Below are 21051 nucleotides of genomic sequence, written 5' to 3'. Positions count from 1 at the left end.
TCTTTGCTTTTTAGGCGGTTTACAGTGGGAGATTGAGCCTTGGTTTCGACGTCATACCCGTGTACTCATATTTCATAACATTTTAGATGTCTATGCGACGTCGTTGTTGGTTGAAATTCAACAATTTTGGAACAAACTTTGCTGCTACACGTTTCACGCCAAAAATATCCAAAGAAATTGCTTCACATGAGCCAAAGGATATACCGACTTCATCAGAAACCAGTCTGATAGTAATTCGATAAATTTTCCAGAACCATTTTCTTTCTTTATTTCTTCCACATTGTCGTTAGTAATTTATGTGCTAGGGCGTCCCGCGCGGTCGTCTTCAACGTCTTCTTGATCTTCTTCGAAACTTTTACATCACTTGTAAACTATTGCCATACTCGTAGTAGATAAGATTCCGTATGCGGTGCTGCACTTTATTCCATTTTCATCCAAAATTTCAAGCAACGTCTTTGATCCGTCTTTTTGGAAACTAAAAATTCGCCGAGCAGTCAAAAACACGTATAACCTTTTCCAATGTGTACAATAAACTAAATATTCAAAACATGCAAACATGCATCAGAAACATGTGTACCAAGACGATACAAAATTTTTGAAAATCGACAGTAGAAATCCTGCGAAATTAAATAATTCCAGTCATTTTTTGATCGAATTTCGTACATAATTGATATTTGAAATTTGTATAGTCTTTGAAACCAATGTTTCATTTGATTAAAACCAGTTACCTAAATCAAGGCACTTTGTCCTCGTACATCGTCTGTGATAGACCAGTTGAACGCTGTTTGAAAAAATAGTGTCGACAGCTAAGTTGAGCAGTGTTCTAGTCAAAGGTTTCGTGGGCTTGGATCATGGAAGATACCCACCACAAAACCTGTTTTGTCACTGTGACTGAGAGGTGATTCTTGTTTCATATAGATAATTTCTAAAAGGGGAACCATGTGTGAAAACTCGAACCACACGAAGAATGCTGATAATGCAAAGATAAGGAAAAATATTGGTATGTAAAAAGACGACATTATTTGTTTGGTAGATGTAACAACCACACAGTGACACAGTTACAGTACACCGTAAAATAAAATTCACCATTGAGGCAGAAACAGACAGGAAACTTAATTTCCTAGCCATTAACATACAAATAATCGACAACAATAATAATTTTGAAATAGTCATGAAATCTATAGTCACCAGCACATCATTTGTAACTAATCCAGTTCATAACTAATCCAGTCACTGGCACAGAAACATGTATGTTTCAGATACGTGCTACACAGGCTTAACAAAACTCCACTGGATAAACTTAACTATACACTGTAACTGCAATATAACAGACAGCCAGAGTCAATGGGTACAACACCCAATAATCAACAAAGTAAACAACAAAATGAAAATGCATATTAAATATGAATAAATTATGGATATATTATCAGCCACAACAAAGAGACAGGAACACCAATACATGACAAATACAGAGATAAACACAGAGTACAAGGAACACTTTACAGAGAATATATCATGTCACATACTAACATGCAACAGCAAAAACGTCCACAGGGTGGTGAACATTCTGAAGAAACAAGGGCTACAAATATCATTCGACACAAACAACAAGGCACAGAAAAATCTAAACACAAAATATAAATCCACAGACAATTTTTTTTAAAGATGGGGTCTATCAGTTAACCGGTAGTTCATGCCAGTCCGTATACATAGGTCAAACATGCAGAAATTGTAAAACTAGATATTCTGAGCACTTCAGAGCCTTGAAAAGTGACAGTAGACACTAAACTTTTGCATATATTCTCATACAAGAAAAACACCACACAAAAATAACACTGAGGCTGATATCAGGATCCTCAGAAAACGCAACAGTCTCTAACAGAAACGGAATAGAGAGGAACTATCACATAGGAAAAACAGTGGTATGAGGAAGGAAAGTCTTACACGAATATACAACACCACGTAACAAAAAATTGATTGCGACTTTCTGTAAATTATACAAAAGCACTTTCCCATGCAAAAGATAGTGTTCAAACATCCTCGAATATCCAAAATGATGTGCTACACAATCCCCTGCCCCATTTTTCTAGATCTCCCCCTCTCTCTCACTTTCTCTCTCTCTCTCTCTCTCTCTCTCTCTCTCTCTCTCTCTCTCTCTCTCTCTTTCTCTCCTCTATCTCATTCTTCACACACACACACACACACACACACACACACACACACACACAGCACATCAAACAAATTCTCCCTCGGCACACAAACCACAATAGTTTTCACCAAGCATTCACAATTAGCGCCACACTGAACAAACAAACGATTAACAAGTGAGCAACGAAGGTCATAGCACCCCTGCACCACGTCATAAACGTGCATTAAAAAAACGTGAAAAACAATGTGTACAAATGTAATAAAAAAAGAAAACCTAACTGAGATGCACAACTGGACGAAAACATAGACCGAGTTCAGTGACATAAACAACCACTAATCACGGAAAAGTATTAAAGAAACAAGCAAATTTCAAAATAGAAAAACATCTATGAACTTCGTATGATATTTCACAGAAACAGATCAAGACCCACAGAAGGAGACACAAAGATATCGAAACATGCCTGGGTATATAAAAAAAGAAAGACACAGTGTTTTGGATAAAGCGGAATTTAAAGAAACCCAAATTTAATTCGCAAACACAGAAAAAATATCAACAGTATTGTCCAATCCAGGCAAGATGATTGTCTGAAAAGAGACAACTTCGAGAAGTTTAGTGAAGTAGCCAGAAGTGTCTTTTACCTTACATGAGAACCAACTTTTATAGCTCGAAAATTTAGGTTTTGATGAAGAAAGAGCCTATTGTCTGAAGGAAGCGGTTAGGTACAGATTGAGTGTTTAGAAGAGATATCTAATTTACATAAAGAGAGGACACCTCAGAAAAATTACATCACAACGTGTGCAAGTTACACGTCTCCCAACCTTAAATTTTACAGCATATTGCGTACAAGTGTTGTGATCCTCTTGTGACCAGGTTTTCCTCCCGTCTGTTGCAGCTGTGCCTCCTGGAGGGAGTCTACGCAGGTCTGGAAGCGCTGTCTGATGGCGCACCTGTCCTGCCCACTCTTCCAGGAAACAAGGAGGTAGGGCTGCCATATAACTCCGTACAGGCTGTCTGTACGTCAGCTGGCGCATTTTTACAACTGCCGACCAGGTGCAATTGCTCCGCTCTCTTTCGTAGTAAAGCGTTTACTTTCTAAGCTAAAAAGCGTCCTCAATGAAGGAAACATTTTATATTCATAGATGACTCTTCTCTGGAACATTATTTCTCAACTTTTTCCAACACATCGCTTCCTTGTTGCCTTTAAATTCTGGCTAGCGCATCTGCCATTTTTCTCCCAAACACCTACAACCATCGCTACAGTGATCATTACTAGTTTAAATTCAGTCACGTTTATCTTCTATGCAAATCCTCATATGTTCAAAGTGTTTCCATAATCGCAGCTGGAAAAATGAGAAAGATCGTATAAATGTTATTGTTATCGTCTTCAGTCCGAATACCTGTTCGATGCAGCGATCCACTCTAATCCCGTGCAAGCCCCTTCATCGGTGCATGATACTGCAAGCTGTATTCATTTCAGCTTTGTCACTGTAATCATACCTTGGTCTCCCACTACAAGGTTTACCCTCAAGACTTCACTTTATGACCGAATTTACGATTTCTTGATACCTCACGATAAGTTATATCAAACGATCCCTTCTTTTATTCAGGTTTGTAAGTAGGCTGCTTAGGTTTTTTTATTGGTAACGTCACCTAGCGCTCTGTAAGAAAATCACTGGTTGTGCTGTGTTCAATCTGTGGCTGGTGGGCATGGTTGAAATAGTCGCTATTTTAGTGTTGGGCAGTTGGCTGTTAACAGTGCGTAGCGTTGCGCAGTTGGAGGTGAGCCGCCAGCAGTGGTGGATGTGGGAAGATATATGGCGGAGTTTTGATAGCGGATGATCTGGACGTGTGTCCATCAGAGACAGTAAATTTGTCAGACTGGATGTCTTGAAGTGATATATATTATGACTTTTGACCACTATTAAAGTAAATACATTGTTTGTTCTCTATCAAAATCTTTCATTTGCTAACTATCCCTATCAGTAGTTAGTGCCTTCAGTAGTTTGAATCTTTCATTTAGCTGGCAGTAGTGGCGCTCGCTGTATTGCAGTAGTTCGAGTAACGAAGATTTTTGTGATGTGAGTGATTCATGAAAGGTATAGGTTATTGTTAATCAGGGCCATTCTTTTGTAGGGATTTTTCAAAGTCAGATTGCGTTGCGCTAAAAATATTGTGTGTCAGTTTAGTGTTGATCAGAATAGGTAAAGAGCGAAATGTCTGAGTACGTTCAGTTCTGCTCAGCTTTTTGAAAATCAAATAATGTAAGAGGTTTATCAGCACAGTAATTCATTAATTTTTCTAAGGGGACGTTTCAGGTTGTACCATCAAGATCTTCTTTCCATAATTCTGTCTATTTACGTACCTAATGTCCAGCATTCTTCTGTGACACCGCGTTTTCAAAACATCTACCCTTCCCTTGTGTGAACTGTTTATCGGCCACATTTTACCCTCGTGCAAGGCTACCGTTCCAAATGGAGTTGAAAAACTGTCATAGGCTTTCATAAACTGCCAAAATTAAAAGTAGACTACGATAGTTTTTCGAGTATCTTTGGTCAATTAAGTATGTACCCGCGTTACCTGTACGTTGGGTGTGTTGCATACGTATTGGGCGCTACATCAGAACGAGTGCTTTCTTAACATATGCGATAAGTGTCTTACTAGATCTCCCTAAAACCAGGAACCAGTGAACCGTCCACTAGAAAATGAGTGAGGATATATAAAGAGCCTGATAACCTACGGAATATTTTTGTTCTACATAGCTATCCTTCTGTATGTTACTTAAGAATAAACTATATACTACAAACATCGCTTCAACGCTTCGTCAAACTTGTATAAAATGTGTTTCTATTATTCGCAAGTAACTTTGACATTTATAAATAAATAATAACAGCAGACTGTTTCCTTGGTTATGATGAACGTTCTATTGAGTGCAAAATACCAACGATAATTACATACACTTTTTATGTTTATGCATGTAAACAGTACATGCATCAAAAGTAATTACTTAGGTTACATAAAAGCGCAGAGGTTACGCGATCAACTAATTCTTCTTACTTACAAAATGTAATTAAGATTATGTAACGTTATAAAATACACAACGGACTAATACTGAATGATGTGTGGTTCTAATTATGTGCAAATCAAACAACCAAACAAGGGAAACAAAGAGAAGTCGTCGGCTCCCATTTTCTCTCTTAAACATTATTTCTCTACCAATTCTGTCAATACTACTGGTAATGCAACCATTTACTACGTAAATTATGTAGTGTACCAAAACTACCGAACCATAGTTTTCGTAGAGCGCAATTCCAGTTGTAAAACTCTAGTTGCAGAAAAACTTCTTTAAAGTAAATGTGCAGCCGGTGTTAACCAAATTTCTTTTTCGTTTCAGAAACGTTTTTCTTGCTGTTAGCAGCCTGTATTTTACGTGCTCTATATTTAGGCTATGGTCAGTTACTTTGTTGGGCAATTAGAGAAGTCTTCAACTACTTTCAGTGTCTCAATTCCTAATCTAATACCAGCAGCGTAGCCTGATTTAATTCAGCTACATTCCTTCATCCTTATTTTACTTTTCTTGGTGTTGATGTTATAGCCTCCTTGCAGCACTGTCCATTCCGTTCGGTTGCTCTTCCAAGCTTACTTCGCTTTTTGACAGTTATAATGTCATGTTATAATGTCATGTTATAATGACGATAAATAGTTTGGACAAGAAGAGAATAGAAGCTTTCGAAATGTGGTGCTACAGAAGAATGCTGAAGATTAGATGGGTAGATCATGTAACTAATGAGGAGGTATTGAATAGGATTGGGGAGAAGAGAAGTTTGTGGCACAACTTGACTAGAAGAAGGGATCGGTTGGTAGGACATGTTTTGAGGCATCAAGGGATCACAAATTTAGCATTGGAGGGCAGCGTGGAGGGTAAAAATCGTAGAGGGAGACCAAGAGATGAATACACTAAGCAGATTCAGAAGGATGTAGGTTCCAGTAGGTACTGGGAGATGAAGAAGCTTGCACAGGATAGAGTAGCATGGAGAGCTGCATCAAACCAGTCTCAGGACTGAAGACCACAACAACAACAACAAAACAATGTCATCGGCAAAGTTCAAAGTTTTAATTTCCTCTCCCTGGTCTTCAACCACCTTCACAAATTTCACCTTGGATTCCGTTACAGCTTGCTCGATTTTCAGATTGAATAACATCGAGGATAGGCTACAATCTTGTCTCACTCCCTTCATAAGCACTGCATCTCTTTCATGTCCTTCGACTCTGATAACTACAGACTGATTTCAAGTTATAAATAACCTTTCGCTCCCTGTGTTTAACCCCTCCTACGTCAGAATTTCAAAGAGTGTATTTTAGTAAACATTTTCAAAAGCTTTCGCTAAATCTGAAATGGCCATAAATGTAGTTTTTCCTGTCTTTAGCTTATCTTCTAAATAGTAGTGTGTTCCGACATTCTGCGGAATCCAAACTGATCTTCCCTGAGCTCGGCTCCAGCCAATCTTAGAATTCTTTCAGTATTTTGCAACCATGAATCACTCAGTTGATGAATCTGTAATAGCACCACCTGATAGCGACTATCTAGTTTGGAAATGGAATTATTACACCTTTCTTGAAGGCTGAGTTATTTCACCTCTCTCATTTATACTGCACTCATCAGGAACACTTTTGTCATGATCGGTTGTCTCAAGGATCTCAGTAACTTTGATGGAATGTCATCTACCCCATGGTCTCTCTCTCGACCTAGATATTTCAGTTTCTTTCAGTTCCCTCGTGACGTGTCGCTATTGAGTAACAGAGCAATGAACCTTGGACCATACACAGAAAGAACTGCTACGCGATACCACATAAGGTAAGAGACACGCAATGAGACGAACAGAAATGACACTTTTATTCAAAGGCATTGATCACTGAAGTCACGCCGAGTTATGATGGTCCCCCGGACACTATTAATAAAATATTTCGGGCTATTATGGCGTGGTCGAAAGGATTTCACCTTAAAACCCAGCGTTTCGTCCCCTCCGCGGTGGACATTCTGAAGGGGGATAGTAGCTTCCCTCAATGTCCGATTCACACCCTGGCTCGCTACTGACTGTCCCCTGGACGTTGCAAAAGTCCGGACGTAGTTCTTAATAGAGTGTTAGATCAGCATGGATAGCAGTTCATACCCTGCAGCGGGCTCCCATGCTGGCCACGAGTTTGGTATGGAGTTCTTGTGGTAGGGGCTTCCCTTCGTCCACCAGCACGCTTGACCGCTGCTGGATGGTCATTGGTGCATGTGGACGTGCTACAATGCGGCTGCCGAACGCATTCCACACGAGCTCGATGGTGGTTAAGTCGGGTAACGGCAGGCCAGTCCGTTCGCCGAATATCCTCCCATTCCAAGAAGTCCTCCACCGGTCCTGTTCGATGCGGGAGCGCACTGTCATCCTAAAAAAGAAGTCAGGGCAGAATGCACTCCTGAAAAAACGCACATGGGGGAGGAGTACAGTGTCACATTAACGTTGGCCAGTGAGCGTACCTTGTTCAAAGATACGGAGGCCAGCACGCGCCTGCAAAATTGGGCCTTCCCACAAAATAATATCCGGTCCACCAAAACGCTAATGTACAAGTGTAACAAAGTTCCTGGGTGCATTACGTCATCTCTCGGCTTATGAGGATGCCGTCAGCCTTGTTGAACACTTCCCAAATAGACACACACACACACACACACACACACACACGTACTGTCATATAAAAACACACAGCGAAATATCAGCCGCTGCCACTGCCCCAGTCACAGAAGCAAACAGAGGATTAGATTAGATTAGATTAGTACTTGTTCCATACATCATGAATACGACACTTCGTAATGATGTGAGTTAATAAAAAGTGTCTATACAAGATATTACATTAGACAAAATATTACATGACACTCAATATTTTTAATATCTTTTTTTTTGTGGGGTTGGGAAATTACCCACTTACTATATCCAAAAATTCATCTAATGAGTAGAAGGAGTTGCCATTAAGAAATTCTTTTAATTTCATTTTAAATGCTATATGGCTATCTGTCAGACTTTTGATGCTATTAGGTAAGTGACCAAGGACTTTTGTGGCAGCATATTTTACCCCCTTCTGAGCCAAAGTTAGATTTAACCTTGAGTAGTGAAGATCATCCTTTGTCCTAGTGTTGTAGCCATCTACAGTGCTATTACTTTTGAATTCGTTCGGATTGTTCATAACAAATTTCTTAAGTGAACATATATATTGTGAGGCTACAGTGAAGATTTCTAGCTCTTTAAATAAGTGCCTGCAGGATGATCTTGGATGAGCTCCAGCAACTATTCTGATTACACGCTTTGGTGCAATGAACACTCTTTTACTCAATGATGAGTTACCACAGAATATGATGCCATACGAAAGCAGAGAATGAAAATAGGCGTGGTAAGCTAATTTACTCAGATGTATATCTCCAAAAAAGGACGATTGCATACCGCGCGATCAAAGCAAAGTACTTGAGGCGAATGTAGATGCGTATAAAACATGTAAACGAGAAAATACAGTGTGCGTATACTAGAACGTATGGACATACAGAAGGAGGCAAAAATCCGTATAATACAAGTACTTTTAAACATCAGAACTATTCAACATCTCGTTAAACTCATTTGAAAGTAACACTAAAAGAGTTACAGTGACTACTGATGAAGCTTTGAACGTAGCGAAAGGCGTCTGGTTCAGATTACACTTTATAAAGTTGCAAAAGACGGCATAGCTCTAATACTACATGTTAAACAAAAGCCATAGTAACTGAAGAACGAAACGATCTTCACAGTTCTATAGGTAATTAGCGTTAGCCATATAGGGCTGCACTTTCAGGCGCGTCCAGGCAATGGCGCAGGGGGGGGGGGGGGGGCATAACGGCTTGAATGCTGCCACAGTACCCGTGACGTAACAGCTGCCAAACTCTCCGGCGCTAAATGAGTCTCTGTTCATTGTGGCTGTCGGTGGTACTTTGACACACCACACATTCATCACAAGAATGGCTCTTTGTCTAACGCACAACATGTTGCTCTGTACGGACCTTTCGAGAAGTAACTATCAGGAGACTAAAATTCTCTGCCCTACAGCGTTTGGAAAAATGATGGGCAGTTCCTACAAGAAAATAATGTAGATATCTATCCAAACCGTATCGGAACCAAAATGTTTTTTGGGTCAAATTATTGTTTCTTCACTCTAAATGCTAGTTTCATCACATGGCATATAAGTGCCTGATGCTTCCCTGTTCCTTCTCTACTCCCTGAGAACGTCTTCCAGAACATATACGTAGCAGTATCTTTTGTTCTGTGCCACTGTATTGCAGTTTTGCTTCTTTTAAAGTTTGGCATTGCTACAGTGGATTGTTCAACGGTTTATTGAATCTACAGACGTGTTTCAAAAAACGGAAAAATGGTGTAATGTTGTGCGTCACCGCATTGTTTTCAGACTCTTTCATTATGAATACATCTGTTATCCCATCGAGAACAATTATGATCTGATGTGACACGGGAAACAGTTTCTTCAATGCAGTGTCACAGGTCGATTACAGATACACTCCTGGAAATTGAAATAAGAACACCGTGAATTCATTGTCCCAGGAAGGGGAAACTTTATTGACACATTCCTGGGGTCAGATACATCACATGATCACACTGACAGAACCACAGGCACATAGACACAAGCAACAGAGCATGCACAATGTCGGCACTAGTACAGTGTATATCCACCTTTCGCAGCAATGCAGGCTGCTATTCTCCCATGGAGACGATCGTAGAGATGCTGGATGTAGTCCTGTGGAACGGCTTGCCATGCCATTTCCACCTGGCGCCTCAGTTGGACCAGCGTTCGTGCTGGACGTGCAGACCGCGTGAGACGACGCTTCATCCAGTCCCAAACATGCTCAATGGGGGACAGATCCGGAGATCTTGCTGGCCAGGGTAGTTGACTTACATCTTCTAGAGCACGTTGGGTGGCACGGGATACATGCGGACGTGCATTGTCCTGTTGGAACAGCAAGTTCCCTTGCCGGTCTAGGAATGGTAGAACGATGGGTTCGATGACGGTTTGGATGTACCGTGCACTATTCAGTGTCCCCTCGACGATCACCAGTGGTGTACGGCCAGTGTAGGAGATCGCTCCCCACACATGATGCCGGGTGTGGCCCTGTGTGCCTCGGTCGTATGCAGCCCTGATTGTGGCGCTCACCTGCACGGCGCCAAACACGCATACGACCATCATTGGCACCAAGGCAGAAGCGACTCTCATCGCTGAAGACGACACGTCTCCATTCGTCCCTCCATTCACGCCTGTCGCGACACCACTGGAGGCGGGCTGCACGATGTTGGGGCGTGAGCGGAAGATGGCCTAACGGTGTGCGGGACCGTAGCCCAGCTTCATGGAGACGGTTGCGAATGGTCCTCGCCGATACCCCAGGAGCAACAGTGTCCCTAATTTGCTGGGAAGTGGCGGTGCGGTCCCCTACGGCACTGCATAGGATCCTACGGTCTTGGCGTGCATCCGTGCGTCGCTGCGGTCCGGTCCCAGGTCGACGGGCACGTGCACCTTCCGCCGACCACTGGCGACAACATCGATGTACTGTGGAGACCTCACGCCCCACGTGTTGAGCAATTCGGCGGTACGTCCACCCGGCCTCCCGCATGGCCACTATACGCCCTCGCTCAAAGTCCGTCAACTGCACATACGGTTCACGTCCACGCTGTCGCGGCATGCTACCAGTGTTAAAGACTGCGATGGAGCTCCGTATGCCACGGCAAACTGGCTGACACTGACGGTGGCGGTGCACAAATGCTGCGCAGCTAGCGCCATTCGACGGCCAACACCGCGGTTCCTGGTGTGTCCGCTGTGCCGTGCGTGTGATCATTGCTTGTACAGTCCTCTCGCAGTGTCCGGAGCAAGTATGGTGGGTATGACACACCCGTGTCAATGTGTTCTTTTTTCCATTTCCAGGAGTGTATAACGCCAACATGCACATACGTTTAATTTCAATTTTACAATGGTAGCACTAACCGCCCATTCATTAACAGACTGAGTGTGACATGAAGCATTACTTAACAAACTACCGCTCACTCGTTCACACCGATATTTTTGCAAAAAGATTTTACATGTCGAATTTTGCACTTAATCATGTCAACTACAGTTCCGCAGTTTACTGCAATTTACTTGATTTCAGTTGTACTACTATTCATAAAACGTACATTCTGAGTGTAATAGGAGAAGAAGAAATATATCCAGTTTCCGACTGATCGTGCTGTAGGAGTACTGTAGCTAGCCATTTCATTCTGCTTGTTGCGGTATTTATCTGAAATATATTTGTGGACGCGACGGTTTTCTTGTTCTTGTTCTTCTTCTTCGTCTTCACTTCAAGGTTTAGGCAATATATCTATACCAAATGCAAATTTTTGAGCATATTTTCCTCGGTCTTCCAATGCACCATTATCCTGAGGGCTGTACTTGTTTACAGTGACTAGAATTCTGTCTTCTTCCAGACGTTTAAGATGTCTACATTTCTTCGCCCAAGCTTCCAGTTTGTCGTTTAACTTAAATATTTCTAATTCTTCTCATCTATCCACATTACTTATTAGTTCTTTCCTTGGGCGGCCTTTGACAGATTTTAAGACTCTCATTTCAGCCGACTTTATGCTGTTTTTCTCTTACTTTTTTCAATTCAATATTCACTGCTACAGAGAAAGACAGGCACAGCTATTTTTTGTAAAACTTTAATTTCGTATCTTGCCTCTTCTTGATCTTTTAGGTTTTATTTATAGTTACACACATGTGCTGAAATTTATTGGTTTTTGTTCTGCACATTTCTTTCATTTATTAACTTAATATCGCACACAAAATATTTAAAAATTTAGTGTTGTTCCAGTGCCTAGTCTTTAGTAACAATGTATTTCTGGGTACTCAAATAATTTCATAGTCATCAAAACAAGCTGTTGTCTGAAAATAACATCAACGTCAAATGCTAACGTATATTGGGACTTATGCAGTGATAATGGCTGTAATACAACATACTGCACACGATCGGAGCATTTTTTAAATTATTGATGATAGTATCTGTGCTACATATGCTGGATATACGCGAGTTCGTCAGTTGAAATCCTCATGCCAGCATCTATTTAGATGTAGGCTTTTCGCAGTTTCCCTAACTCGCTTGAGACAAATCCCGAGATAGAACCTGTGAAAAGGGCACATCTGGTATGATTCCCCAACCTTCCTGAAACCGAACTTGTGCTCCGTCTCTGACAACATCGTCGTGGACGACATATTAAACGCTCATCTGTTTCCCTAGGCATCTGAGTTATCTCAACTGATAATAAATATTTTTTCCATTACGTCCGTTGTGGATGATGAACTACTACTGGGATTTAAACTGGCGAGTTGTGAAGTTACAATGCGCAACAAGTCGCTTTTTTGAAGTGGGTACGCTACACCATGCTCCTAAGGACTATCTGCACACATAGTCTCGAAAATGGTGTTCCTGTAACACCATGCTAGTGGACCTGCAGGGGCTCGAAAACTAGTTAATCTTAAAGAAAATAAATTTTATCGAAAATTCGCCCCTTCGTAAACCGCTAATGGGTTTCTTTGTTCCGACTGAAGATTATATTGGTCACAATTACGATCCATAAATAACAATATTATTGGGTGGCTAGTCGATTGTAAATATACTAGGATTGGAACTTAAATAGTGACAACTATTTATTCACAAACGATAAAAAAGAGTTACATGTTTGCAACTGTTACTGTCCCTCAAAGTAGTAACCAGCGTTATGTAGAACACGTTGCCAGCGATGTGGAAGGCGTAGTATACCGTTAGCAGAGCCTGTTCTGTTGATGGTGCGAATGGAGCGGTCTACTCCCTGTCGAATCTCTGGAACAGTTCTGAAGGAAATTCCACGAAGTGGTTCCTTCATCTTCGGAATCAAATCAAAGTCACAGGGAATTAAGTCCGGGGAGTACGGTGGATGGTACAGTACTTCCCAGTCCCAGCGACGGAACAGAGCAGCCACAGCTTGCACTGTATGCGCCCGCGCATTGTCGTGCAAAATGATTTGTGGGCTGCGCAGGAAGTGTCGCCGCTTCTTTCGCAAAGCTGGTCGCAGGTAATGCTCCAAAAACGAACAGTAATACCTACATTAGAACTTAAATAGTGGCAACACTGCTATACAGATACTAACTCATTACGTTCGTCCACGGCAGACCGTCAGTGAACAGTATTACCGTTCGTTTTTGGAGCATCACCTGCAACCAGCTTTGCGAAAGAAGCGGCGACACTTTCTGCGCAACCCACCCATCATTTTGACGACAATGCGCGGGCGCATACAGCGCAAGCTGTGGCTGCTCTGTTCCGTCGCTGGGACTGAGAGGTACTGTACCATCCACCATACTCCCCGGACTTCAGTCCTTGTGACTTTGATTTGATTCCGAACATGAAGGAATGACTTCGTGGCATTCGCTTCAGAACTGTGCCAGAGATTCGACAGGCAGCAGACCGCGCCATTCGCACCATCAACAAACAGAACATGCTCTGCTAAAGGTACACTACGCCTTCCACAACGCTGGCAACGGGTTCTGCCCAACTCTGGTGACTACTCTGACGGACAGTAACAGGTGCAAACATGTAACTCTTTTTTTATCGGTTGTGAATAAATAGTTGCTTCTATTTACGTTCCAACCCTCGTATGTGTCACAAGGCGTTGCATAATAGTGTTGGAAATGAAGTGGTATGATAAGAAATGAGGATGTTCTCCACCGAAAAGGCGAGAAACGTAATATGTGGGAATCGCTAAGTATACGAAGGGGCAGGGTGATAGGCGATATTATAAGACATCGGATAATAGCTTGTCCAGTAGTCACATTAGTGTGAAGCCTGAAAACCCACCTTTCGCAGCGCGAGACGTGCAGGAAGAGTGTGAAGTTCTGAAGGAACTGACAGGGATGTACAGGCAACTCCATGCCGTGGCCAGCTGCGATAGGTTTCTCGCTTAAGCATCCATGGCGCGAACAGCCAAATCGAGTTGGTCCCACAGAATGCCGATTGCGTTTAAATCCGGGGAGTTTTGTGGCCAGGGGAGTGCGGTAAACTGAACGTGGTGTCCTCGAACCTCGCACGTTCACTGCGAGCTGTGTGAAACGTTGCATTGTCTTCCTGGTAGATGTCATGGAGCTGAGGAAAAAGCAAACTGCATGTAGGAGAGAACGTGCCCCCAAAGGCTAGATGCATACATGTGTTGATCCACTGCGCCTTGCAGAATGACGCCGGCCGCTGTGGCCGAGCGGTTCTAGGCGCTTCATTCCGGAACCGCGCGACTGCTACGGTCGCAGGTTCGAATCCTGCTTCGGGCATGGATGTGTGTGCTGTCCTTAGGTTAGTTAGGTTTAAGTAGTTGTAAGTTCTAGGGGACTGATGACCTCAGATAATAAGTCCCATAGTGCTCAGAGCCATTTGAACCAGATCACCCGGGGAGTGCCACAAAAACATTTCCCTCAGACGTTTAACACCGCACACGCCAACAGGCTCGTGTCAGATAGAGAATGAAACATGATTCATCTGAAAAGACCACCTGTCGCCACTCAGTTGCGGTACTGGCTTACTAATTGCAGCCGACGAAGAGCAGTCAGCATGGATGGCACGAACCAGGGACCAGCTGCGGAGGCCCATACGCGACGTTCGCTGAATGGTGTTGAGGAGACACTGTTGGTAGCCGCTTGGCTCGCTCACTTGCCTCTGCACTCAGCTGCCTCTGCACCAGTTTTGGATAACGCCATTTTGACATGCGCCGTATACATTAATCTCTGTGGCACGTGAAGAGCTTACAAACGTAGCCGTTTCGGAAATGCTTCCACTCTTGGCAGGAAATTTATTTATTGCCAAAATTATAGACCTGTTAACTCATTTTTTGAAACAGGTCATCTTACAATTTTCGCTTTTCATCTTTTCTTTTGTTTTATCTACAACATTTACACAGAATTCGGAGTAGGAATTAAAATCCATGGAGAAGAAATAAAAACTTTGAGGTTCGCCGATGACATTGTAATTCCGTCAGAGGTAGCAAAGGACTTGGAAGAGCAGTTGAACGGAATGGACAATGTCTTGAAAGGAGGGTATAAGATGAACATCAACAAAAGCGAAACGAGGATAATGGAATGTAGTCGAATTGAGTCGGGAGACGCTGAGGGAATTACATTAGGAGATGAGACACTTAAAGTAGTAAAGGAGTTTTGATATTTGGAGAACAAAATAACTGATGATGGTCGAAGTAGAGAGGATATAAAATGTAGATTGGCAATGGCTAGGAAAGCGTTTCTGAAGAAGAGAAATTTGTTAACATCGAGTATAGATTTAAGTGTCAGGAAGTCGTTTCTGAAAGTATTTGTATGAAGGGTAGCCATGTATGGAAGTGAAACATGGACGACAAACAGTTTGGACAAGAAGAGACTAGAAGCTTTCGAAATGTGGTGCTACAGAAGAATGCTGAATATTAGATGGGTAGATTACATAACTAATGGGCATCAAGGGATCACAAATTTAGCATTGCAGGGCAGCGTGGAGGGTAAAAATCGTAGAGGGAGACCAAGAGATGAAACACTAAGCAGATTCAGAAGGATGTAGGTACTGGGAGATGAAGAAGTTTGCAAAGGATAGAGTAGCATGGAGAGCTGCATCAAACCAGTCTCAGTACTGAAGACAACAACAACAATACTTTTAAAAATAAAAATAATTTAAGGTTGAAATAGAAATAATTTTTTTTAAGAAGAATATAAAAAGATGATAGGATAGAGGAGAGATTTGTTAGTACCATCACCGAATGTGACGATGAATACCTCGGAATGATTTCTTCGAGTCAGGCACACACAGAAACACACGCACACACACACGTACGCACACGCACACACACGCACACACACATGTGTTAGTAGAGAAATACACTCCTGGAAATGGAAAAAAGAACACATTGACACCGGTGTGTCAGACTCACCATACTTGCTCCGGACACTGCGAGAGGGCTGTACAAGCAATGATCACACGCACGGCACAGCGGACACACCAGGAACCGCGGTGTTGGCCGTCGAATGGCGCTAGCTGCGCAGCATTTGTGCACCGCCGCCGTCAGTGTCAGCCAGTTTGCCGTGGCATACGGAGCTCCATCGCAGTCTTTAACACTGGTAGCATGCCGCGACAGCGTGGACGTGAACCGTATGTGCAGTTGACGGACTTTGAGCGAGGGCGTATAGTGGCCATGCGGGAGGCCGGGTGGACGTACCGCCGAATTGCTCAACACGTGGGGCGTGAGGTCTCCACAGTACATCGATGTTGTCGCCAGTGGTCGGCGGAAGGTGCACGTGCCCGTCGACCTGGGACCGGACCGCAGCGACGCACGGATGCACGCCAAGACCGTAGGATCCTACGCAGTGCCGTAGGGGACCGCACCGCCACTTCCCAGCAAATTAGGGACACTGTTGCTCCTGGGGTATCGGCGAGGACCATTCGCAACCGTCTCCATGAAGCTGGGCTACGGTCCCGCACACCGTTAGGCCGTCTTCCGCTCACGCCCCAACATCGTGCAGCCCGCCTCCAGTGGTGTCGCGACAGGCGTGAATGGAGGGACGAATTGAGACGTGTCGTCTTCAGCGATGAGAGTCGCTTCTGCCTTGGTGCCAATGATGGTCGTATGCGTGTTTGGCGCCGTGCAGGTGAGCGCCACAATCAGGACTGCATACGACCGAGGCACACAGGGCCAACACCCGGCATCATGGTGTGGGGAGCGATCTCCTACACTGGCCGTACACCACTGGTGATCGTCGAGGGGACACTGAATAGTGCACGGTACATCCAAACCGTCATCGAACCCATCGTTCTACCATTCCTAGACCGGCAAGGGAACTTGCTGTTCCAACAGGACAATGCACGTCCGCATGTATCCCGTGCCACCCAACGTGCTCTAGAAGGTGTAAGTCAACTACCCTGGCCAGCAAGATCTCCGGATCTGTCCCCCATTGAGTATGTTTGGGACTGGATGAAGCGTCGTCTCACGCGGTCTGCACGTCCAGCACGAACGCTGGTCCAACTGAGGCGCCAGGTGGAAATGGCATGGCAAGCCGTTCCACAGGACTACATCCAGCATCTCTACGATCGTCTCCATGGGAGAATAGCAGCCTGCATTGCTGCGAAAGGTGGATATACACTGTACTAGTGCCGACATTGTGCATGCTCTGTTGCCTGTGTCTATGTGCCTGTGGTTCTGTCAGTGTGATCATGTGATGTATCTGACCCCAGGAATGCGTCAATAAAGTTTCCCCTTCCTGGAACAATGAATTCACGGCGTTCTTATTTCAATTTCCAGGAGTGTAGTATTGCTTATCCTGTTTATTACTAATCCTATGTATTAACCTTAGGTGCCCATCCGTGTATAGCATTTGTTGATTTCTTGGCAGGATCGCCAGCACATTATGCTTATTTACTGTCACATCTCGGCTTCCTCCTCCTGTTCCTCCTCTTTGTCACTGTTTTCGCTGTCACTGTCCACCCTCTGGAGATTGTTGTTACGTTTGCGCATAGGCATGTCTGTTATGTCGTGTCCGCATGTACTCTTCATGTGTTGTTTTTGAAATACTGTTTGTTAATACCTTTAATGGTGCTCACTGTCCTTCGCCTCTTATTGTTGTGTATATATCTATGTCTGTATCTGTGCAATCTAAGTGTAGCGTATGTCTATTGTTCGCGTATTGCCCGCAGAAAAAGACAGTGTGTTCTGGAGAACCTTCTTCCCCGCATGTGCATGTTCGTGTCTGCCTCAAACTCACGCGGTTTAAGTGCGTGGGATAAGGTACGTTAAGAAATGTACCATACCGCCGCTGGGATCGATATGTTTCATTCTCAACCGCTCCCTTACGTCAGGAAGTGTGCAGTGTACGTCCCTCATCACTCACCTTGCCATGTATCCAAACGCCAACTTTTAAGGTGACGTATCGTCTCTATCGGCACACAAGTTATTGTGTGTATCTTATCTGGTCTCCCCATCTTGAACCAGCACCTTTCAGCTCTGTATATGATCGTGTTATCTATGGGGCATCCGCTGAGGTGGTGCCGGAGGCTCCAGATAGCCGAAGTGGGACACTTTTCTCCCCTCGTCTGACCGATGCTTCGTTGGTGACCACGTTCAGTCTATGTTCCCACGTGCTAGCTGCGTAGCTGAGTACTGATTCGAAGAGCGCACAGTGGTATGTCCGTATGACTGGTAGAGGTAATCTGTACTGTTTTGAATTTAGCCTCACCAGTTTGCGTAGTGTTTTTTCTGCTTTTCAATTTTTCATCTATGTGTATCCCAAGACAGCGCGTAACATGTGCTCGTTTGATGCTTGTGTCCCCAATTTTAACCGAAGGATTCCTCTGGAGTGATCCTTTCTGTAATGTGTATGTTGTTTTGATTTCGGCTATCCTGAGTTTATTGTTGTGACACCATTGTGTAATTGTTTGTAGTATTCCACTGGCTTTCTCTTGTAAGTATCTGGGCTCTGTTGCTTGCAGTGACTTGTCCGGAAAGCCAATGATCATGCTCTCTTGGAGGCCAGACAAATCCCCCCCCCCTCCCCCTCTCCCGCAACAGTTCGCTCTGTTATTGTCTGCGCTGAGTTGATATGGCCGCAGTTAGGGCCTGATGTCCTTTTGCAGGTAATTGTGACTGCTGCTGGTTATGTGGACATTATTGCTGACCATCTACATCCCCATCCACAGATATACTAGCAAGGTAATGCACGGCACGTGGCTTAGGGTACCCTCAACCACTACTAGTCATTTCCTTCCCTGTTCCACGAGCAAATACGGCGAGGCAGAAGCGACCGCGTATATGACTCCGTATGAGCCCTAATTTCGCCTAGCTTTATCTTCGTGGTCCTTACGCAAAATGTACGTTGGCTGCAGTAGAAGCTTTCTGTAGTAAAATACAAGTGCTGGTTCTCAAAATTTTCTTAATAGCGTTCTTAGAACAGAATGTCGCCTTCCCTCCAGGGATGCACATTTGTGTTCCTGGAGCATCTTCGTAACACTTTTGTGTTGTTAGAACCTAGCGGTAACGAATCTAGCAGCCCTCCTCTGAATTGTTTCGATGTCTTCCTTTAATCTGACATGATGCAGTTCCCAAACACAGGACTGAAGAATGAGTCGTATTGGTGTCCTCTATGCGGTCTCCTTTACAGATGGACCACATTTTCCTTATATTCTCCCACTAAAGCAGGAGTCGACCATTCGTCTTCGTACTACAATCCTTACACGCTCGTTCCATTTCATATCGCTTTGCAACCTCACACCTAGATATTTAATTGACGTATCTGTCAAGACGGAAGCTATATTAAAGCTGTAGTCTAACATTACGCCATTGTTCCTCCTACTCATCTGCATTAAGTTTCTACATTTAGAGGCAGCTGCTATTCAACAAACCAACTGAAAATTTTATCAAAGTCATCTTGTATCCTCCTACAGTTGTTCAACGACGACAAATTCCCTCACGCCATAGCATCGTCACGAAACAGCCGCCGATTGCTGCCCACCCTGTCAGCCAGATCATTTATGTGTATAGAAAATGGTAGGGGTCGTGTCACGCTTTCCTGGGGCACTCCTGACAATACCCTTGTCCCTGATGGACTAGCCGTCGAGAACAACGTATTCTGGCATTACAGTACACTGATGAAGGTGGAAAGTTTTAACAGGAGAATGTGACAAGTTACCGTCTTTCGGTGTACACAATTGGCTCGACGAACGCTCCACTGATTTCACGACTACGCTGTCACGTGATCCTCATCAAATATTTCATTTATGTGATGCTGTCGATCAACGAGTTCGCTTGATGGACCCAGTACCAACTAGCCAAGGACAGCTGTTGGTGGGAGTGGGAGTTTTGTGGACCATCACCTCTCGAGAAAGTTTCTAACATTTTGTAGAGCGCACACTTAATGTCGCTGCTAAGCACGCATGTAGAGAGACGAATGTTTTGATGCACTTTAACTGGAAGGAGAACGATTCCAAGAAATGGTTCAAATGGCTCTAAGCACTATGGGACTTAACATCTGAGGTCATCAGTCCCCTAGACTCAGAACTACTTAAACCTAACTAACCTAAGAACATCACACACATCCAACCCCGAGGCAGGATTCGAACCTGTGACTGTAGCAGCAGCGCGGTTCCGGAATGAAGCGCCTAGAACCGCTCGGCCACAGCGGCTGGCAGAACGATTCCAGATTTGGCGCTCAGTTACTGATGCACTTCTGTTTATTTCACTTTACACACAAAATGGTTCAAATGGCTCTGAGCACTATGGGACTTAACTTCTGAGGTCATCAGTCCCCTAGACTCAGAACTACTTAAACCTAACTAACCTAAGGACATCACACACATCCATGCCCGAGGCAGGATTCTAACCTGCGACCGTAGCGGTCGCGCGGTTCCAGACTGTAGCGCCTAGAATCGCTCGGTCACCTCGGTCGGCTGTACAGTGGAGTCAACTTCAAAGAGCGGAAGGAAAAAATAAGACGCTGAGAGAAAAAGTGTTGGGACTGTGGAAGATTAATGGCTCGGTGAACGTTACAGTAAGCTGTCCATTCTCATCGGTAATACTTTCACGACACTGGTGCAATGACCTGATCAAGTCCAAGGGAGGAATTCGGGTGAAAGGAATTGCCGAGCAGTGATCATCCGAGCAGAACGTGTCGACCCTTCAGGTGACAGGGACAGTCGACTGTTTCGATACTCTTTTAGCGCTCCGGGAGAAGGGCTTCGGTTTCAGATTTAATGAAGCTTTTGTTACACAACGGACGCTATTTGCGAAAGGGTGAGGGGAAGTGATGGCTGGGGCCGATACGTTGCC

General features: G+C 43.9%; 1 protein-coding gene across 1 annotated transcript in view; it reads left to right on the top strand.

Moving 5' to 3' along the window:
• Nucleotides 1-21051, top strand: part of LOC126203210 (cuticle protein 19-like) — a 549356-nt gene that overhangs the window by 486170 nt on the left and 42135 nt on the right. Inside the window, exon 2 of the mRNA XM_049937455.1 lies at nucleotides 3042-3128. Coding sequence (XP_049793412.1) covers nucleotides 3042-3128 — 87 coding nt within the window. The remainder of the gene's footprint in view (nucleotides 1-3041; nucleotides 3129-21051) is intronic.

Source organism: Schistocerca nitens, chromosome 9, assembly GCF_023898315.1.
Source record: "Schistocerca nitens isolate TAMUIC-IGC-003100 chromosome 9, iqSchNite1.1, whole genome shotgun sequence".
NCBI lineage: Eukaryota > Metazoa > Arthropoda > Insecta > Orthoptera > Acrididae > Schistocerca > Schistocerca nitens.
The sequence above is the reverse complement of the archived record's forward strand: the minus strand, read 5'-3'. Positions and strand labels throughout refer to the sequence as shown.